At 32.2% G+C, this 6,271-nt stretch overlaps 1 protein-coding gene across 1 annotated transcript; it reads left to right on the top strand.

Annotated features, from left to right (window-relative positions):
- The first annotated feature begins 1,289 nt into the window (after positions 1–1,289).
- Positions 1,290–5,378, top strand: LOC112460670 (tyrosine--tRNA ligase, cytoplasmic). The gene is made up of 8 exons (XM_025025466.1): positions 1,290–1,324; positions 1,916–2,331; positions 3,276–3,538; positions 3,633–3,845; positions 3,924–4,118; positions 4,206–4,470; positions 4,619–4,760; positions 4,879–5,378. The coding sequence occupies exons 2-8, from the start codon at positions 1,958–1,960 to the stop codon at positions 4,990–4,992; spliced, it is 1,566 nt and encodes a 521-aa protein (XP_024881234.1). The 5' UTR covers positions 1,290–1,324; positions 1,916–1,957; the 3' UTR covers positions 4,993–5,378.
- Positions 5,379–6,271: the final 893 nt, after the last annotated feature.

The raw sequence follows: 6,271 nt of genomic DNA, 5'->3' as shown, positions 1-6,271 counted from the left end.
ATGACAAAATTACTTATATCTACTTGTACATACAATATAAGTTTATTTCTATATTTCATAAATCTGTAATTTGATGTAATTGTTCAAATACAACTTTAGTAGGTTACCTCTCTACTTTTGCAATCTATATCTCTTTCATATTGCAAGGATATAGAGCTATATAGAGCTCTACAGATACCATAGCGCATGCGCATATGACTTCTGCTTTCTGCTTATGGCTCCTGCAATTTTATGTGCTTCCACCTTTAAGGCTGATTTATAAAGGCCGTAACCGTTGATTTAAGCCGCAATATTTAAGAAATTGACTAATCACAGTCGAATGTGAGAAGAAAAATCGACTGTGATTGGTCAATTTCTTAAAGATTACGGCTTAAATCAACGATTACGGCCTCTATAAATCAGCCTTTAAGGTGCTGTCACCGCTGCTTGACGCTTGACGCGTCCTGTCCATAGAGATATAAGAATAGAGTGCGCGAGTCATATGCTCGCACGTAAGAGACTGCGATATAGGAATAGAAAGAGAACGCTGCATATGGGCCCCTGCTGTCTTTGTCTATGCACGCATGCGTCTTTGCGCTGCTCAGTGTCTATAACGCATGTAGAGATATAACCTATAATAACGCATTTATGTTCTAACCCCTTGAACCCCTTTGAAAATATATCCTTAAATAATAATTCCCAAAATTACCAAATTATTACAGCAAAGTACATATTGTAGTATTACCATAAAATATTACTTTTTTTTGAATATGGAATTGAATATGGAATTGTATATAAATATACTCAATATATATAATAATAAAACAAAATTTATTACATGTTGTTCATACAATGTTAATCATAGAATAGAATAGAATCCTATTCAGTCTTTTATTATTTAACACAAAAATTAAATTTTTTAAACACAAAAAATAAATTCTTTTAACACAAAAATTAAATCTTTTAAATCAGTCTTATTATTTAACACAAAGAAATAAAATATAAAAAAATAAAAAAATAAAAATTTTACTACAAACAATATAATATCAAATGCACATTATTAAATATTTATAAAAGTATACAGTTTTGCTATTGTCCACTGAAAATCGTGAGCTTATTATTTTGCATTCGTATTCTTTGAAATCACGAGATAAAACATCGAGAATACCGAGGTACAATCTTTCATGATCTGCACATCACTGCACATGCGCGCATAGACAAAGACAGCAGGGGCCCATATGCAGCGTTCTCTTTCTATTCCTCTATCGCCTTTTCAGCTCGCTTGCGCACTCTATTCTTATATCTCTATGGTCCTGTCTGAATGGTCTGAATCCAGCTGAAGGAGGTAAGTTCATGATCTGTTAACGAGAAGGTTAAGTTTACCACATTTGTACGATAAACGTCCTGAAATAAATTGTAAATGTAAAGTTATTTATATAAAAACATGTTTTTAAACCTCTCTGATTTAAGCCTCTCGCATAATGTCATAAGCACTATCAAAAGTGGCAAAAAAAATTACAAAGAAATGACATTTTAGGTTACTTCATATGGAAGTTTTACTAAAAAATTTTGCTCAAAGTCGGGTATAAAAAAATGTTAATTTATAAATTATATATTTGGACATACTCTTAACGTATTGTTTTCTCTAAAATTTCATGTAAATATGCATTTCAATGCGAAAAAGAAATAATACTTTTTTCTAAAAGTAAAATCTGATACAAAAGAAAAATTGAATAGAGATACATGAAAAAATGGTATATATGGGTTTATATACTAAACATATATCAATTTAGTATTACAGGATGACTTTGATTATATGTTATTTTAAATTCAGAAAATTTAGATTTTATCCAAACAGAACATTTATTTTATGCTTTTGAATATGAGATATATATAATAAAAATAATTTAAATTAATATATCAATAATTTATTCAGATAACTGCAAAGAATAATTAAAACCTATAAAGAAGAGTAATTATGGCTTTGACGTGGTCCGACAAGTACAGACTCATTACCAAAAATTTATCAGAATGGCTGGGAGATGTAAAACTTAAGAATATCCTGAAGGAACGTGATCTGAAGTTATATTGGGGTACAGCTACAACAGGAAAGCCTCATATTGGCTACTTTGCCCCCATGTCCAAAATAGCTGATTTCTTACGGGCCGGAACTGAGGTGACAATCCTCTTCGCAGATCTTCATGCGTATTTAGATAATATGAAAGCACCTTGGGAGCTTCTGGAACTTCGTACTCAATATTACGAGGCTGTGATCAAAGCGATGTTGAAATCGATTGGTGTGCCATTGGATAAGTTAAAATTTGTCAAAGGTACAGACTACCAGTTGTCCAAGTAAGTATTAAACAAACTCCTTTGTATGTACCTTAGCATTTTGCATTATAATTTGTTAAACTTATACAGGGTGTCCAAAAAATCGCCTACTCCACTTCGGGAGGTGATTCGGGACCCAAAAACAAGCAAAAAAGTTCATACAAACATAGGTCCGGAAATGAGCCGTTTCCAAATTATAGCCACTTTTATGTTCAAAAATCGTAAATTTTTATTTTCAATTTTTTTTAATTACAATTACCAAATTCTTTCAAGTTTCCGTCTACATTTCGAAAAGACGCTATTCCCGGTACATCTCGATTTGGAAAAGACTGGATGTATAATCTTCTTGCCTCGGGAGCATTACTTTGAGCAAGACCATACATAAGATGCATATCAGCTAATTCATTAAAACTTAAACGATCCATTAATGAATACGGAAAGATTAGATACAACCTAAAAGTAAGGTGTTGTTAAATAATAATTTGAAACTTATTGAAAAGCCGTGATTTACTTACTGATTTTGAATAGGCGTGAAAACAACTGATTTCAAGTAGCCGTGAAAACAACTGATTTTGAATAGCCGTGAAAACAACTGATTTTAAATAGCCGTGAAAACAACTGATTTCTTTTAAAAATAATGTAATCGTATTTACAAATATTGAAAAATTGAAAAAAAAATAAAAAAATTAAAATTAAAAAAATTAAAAATATTTAAAAATAAATATTTTTAATTTAAGAACCAATTAAGAAAGAGGGATGCCAAGCGGATTCTAAATTACGATTTTTTAACATAAAAGTGGCTATAACTCGGAAACGGCTCATTTCCGGACCTATGTTTGTATGAACTTCTTTGCTTGTTTTTGGGTCCCGAATTACCTCCCGAAGTGGAATAGGCGATTTTTCGGACACCCTGTATATTGTGTTTATTAATGACATTGCAATTAATTACATAGTTTTTTCTAAAGGGAATATACGTTAGATGTATATCGTCTGACTTCATTGGTGACAGAGCACGATGCGAAGAAAGCAGGTGCCGAAGTTGTTAAGCAAGTCTCTAATCCACTGCTGTCAGGTCTTCTCTATCCAAGTCTACAAGCGCTCGATGAGCATTATTTAAAGGTGGACGCACAATTTGGTGGCATTGATCAAAGAAAAATTTTTACTTTCTCAGAGAAATATCTACCAATGCTGGGTTATGAAAAATGTATCCATCTGATGAATCCGATGAGTCAGTATTAGAAGAGGAATATATTCTTTGCATGGCATTTAAATTAACGCGATTATTCATAATATTAACTTTTCACTGTTTACGTTCTGTTTAGTTCCTGGTTTGGCAGGTGCTAAAATGTCTTCATCGGAGGAAGATTCTAAGATCGATCTATTGGATAATCCTGCAACAATAAAGAAGAAGCTGAAGAAAGCATTTTGTGAGCCGGGAAATATCACAGATAACGGAGTTTTAACTTTCTGCAAACATGTTGTATTTCCATTATTCAAAGATGAAGTTTTCAACATATCAAGAACTGCAGAATTCGGTATGTGATTCACTATATAGGCGGATTTACGGAAAGATATTTTTTAATAAATTTAGTTGTACCTTTGTGCTTTTATAGGTGGTGATGTATCCTTCTTTAAATATGAAGACTTGGAAGCCGCTTTTGCGAGCCAAGAAATACACCCTGGTGATTTAAAAAATGCTGTAGAAGTGTACATCAACAGACTCCTTGATCCAATAAGAAAGGAATTTGAAGCAAACTCGAAACTGAAATTACTTGCGAGCAAAGCATATCCTCCTCCACAGAAACAAAGTAATTTATTTTTGCATATTTAACGATGGAATCATTTATTTGTTACCAGTAAGAAGTTGTACTGCAATCACAATTCTTGATATCCAGAAGCAGAGGCGGAAATTACTCCCGCAAGACTAGATATTCGAGTGGGCAAAATAGTCGAAGTGAAGAGGCATCCTGATGCGGACTCGCTATATGTCGAAAAAATAGATTTAGGTGAATCAAATGGTCCACGTACCATAGTTAGCGGCTTAGTTAATTTTGTACCTCTGAACGAGATGGAAAACAGGATGGTGGTAATTCTTGCAAATCTGAAGCCAGCAAATCTCAGAGGAATCTCATCGCATGGAATGGTTCTCTGTGCTTCAGTGTATGTTACATATACAAGTAGTTTTCAACTTAATGTTACGCAAACACACACACACACACACGTCAATCATTTACCAAAAAATAAACGCGGGCAAAATGTATAAACAAAAATAAATATTGATAAACAATAAACGATATATTTTATACAGTGAAGAACCAATTAAGCAAGTGGAACCTTTAAGGCCTCCCACAGACAGCATACCTGGCGATAAAATTGTTATCGAGGGATATGAAGACGGAGTTGCGGATGATGTGTTAAATCCCAAGAAAAAGGTGTGGGAGAAGTTGCAGGTACGTCTAAAAACTAAACTCACTAACTAGCTTACTGAGTCTTTGAGCATTTATTCGTCAACATTCCCGTAACATTTAATAGATCAAGATACGTTGTAATAAGATAATATGTTATTAGGTGGATCTTGTGGTAAATGGAGATGGCATAGCTTCTTGGAGTGGAAATCCATTGCTCACTTCGACGGGTGGCAAGATAACATGTGACACACTAAAAAATGTTCCGATTAAATAATGTATTTATATCTGACTTCATCGTTCATTATATTGGCTTTGGCTAACTAGGGATATTTAGCTATTGTTTATATTTTTATGAGATATCTTATCTTTTTCATATTTTTTCAACATATTTAACGAACACGCGCACATAAATACAAATGCAACATCAGTCAAAGAAATTTAACCAAATTGGCAAACTTATAAATAAATAGATTCAATAAACAGTTGCCTTTATCGATTGTCATTTTCAATAAAATGTTGTCCTTATCTTTCAATACAAATGTTGTGTAATTGACTTTAAAATCGTAACTGACATTTTAGTATCGCAAAGCAATTTTTTTTTCAATTCTTTTAGTTATCTTTTTTTCAATGTAAATTTTTAAATAAATCATCAAATTTCTACCATTTTACGTGGACATATATTCATTTAATAGACATTTCCAAAAACAGATCCTGTTATGAATTCTTTGAAATTGAATAGCATATTTTCATAACGAGTTTCTTTCAGGACATTACTTTATATCTGGAACCGTATACGATGCTTTGACGTTTGACTCGCAGAATGCGCTTCGGTATATTTTGATCTACAAGAGAATACCTATAACGTCTATCTACAGTTCAGACTTATTATACAAGATGAAGGAAAAATACCGGGATCCCGAAATATCTCGAAAAATATAAGTCTTACAAAAAAATTTTTCAAACAAAAGTTGTAGGGTTTAAAAAGATCTATTTAACGACCTTATTAGTTTAACCTTAGGTGGAATAAGGTCAAATCAAGATCACTTTGAATATTTTAAATTGGACCCCCTATTTTTTATTGCGTATTCTTGTAACCCTTGTCAAAACGTTATAATAAAGCTCTTTTTCATTAAGAATTTCTTAAGGTGATCCTAAAGCCGTGATTCTAGCCGGTTTTTTTCGGTTTTTTTCTTAGCACTAATCTTTTAGATTAACAAACTCCTTTGCTTCGACCAAACTGGCTATATCGATTGCGAAATGGATCGTTTTGCTCACTCAAAACAAGCGTGAAAAGCGGCCCATTTCACGCTCGCGTTAGGAAAAAGTATATTATTTATCTATTTTGATATCTTTAAAATATATGTGTTAGTTACATTATTACTATTGTGTTACTTCATTAAATAAAATTTTAATTTATAACATTTTAGTACTAACTACTTATTTTTAATTCCTACTGTACATGACATATAATGTGATTTAATCAAATATAAAAATAAAAAATTTAATTTAAGGCTCCTGGATGGTCACCGCGGCCATATTGAATTCTCACTATT

The sequence above is a fragment of the Temnothorax curvispinosus genome, unplaced genomic scaffold (genome assembly GCF_003070985.1).
Source record: "Temnothorax curvispinosus isolate PA1 unplaced genomic scaffold, ASM307098v1 QBEX01010702.1, whole genome shotgun sequence".
In the NCBI taxonomy this organism is placed as follows: domain Eukaryota; kingdom Metazoa; phylum Arthropoda; class Insecta; order Hymenoptera; family Formicidae; genus Temnothorax; species Temnothorax curvispinosus.
The sequence above is the reverse complement of the archived record's forward strand: the minus strand, read 5'-3'. Positions and strand labels throughout refer to the sequence as shown.

Coding starts and splice junctions, on each gene's coding strand:
- LOC112460670 (XM_025025466.1), top strand. CDS start 1,958: ATGGCTTTGACGTGGTCCGACAAGTACAGACTCATTACCAAAAATTTA. Junction 2,332..3,275: donor ACAGACTACCAGTTGTCCAA/GTAAGTATTAAA, acceptor TTTTTTCTAAAG/GGAATATACGTTAGATGTAT. Junction 3,846..3,923: donor ATCAAGAACTGCAGAATTCG/GTATGTGATTCA, acceptor GTGCTTTTATAG/GTGGTGATGTATCCTTCTTT.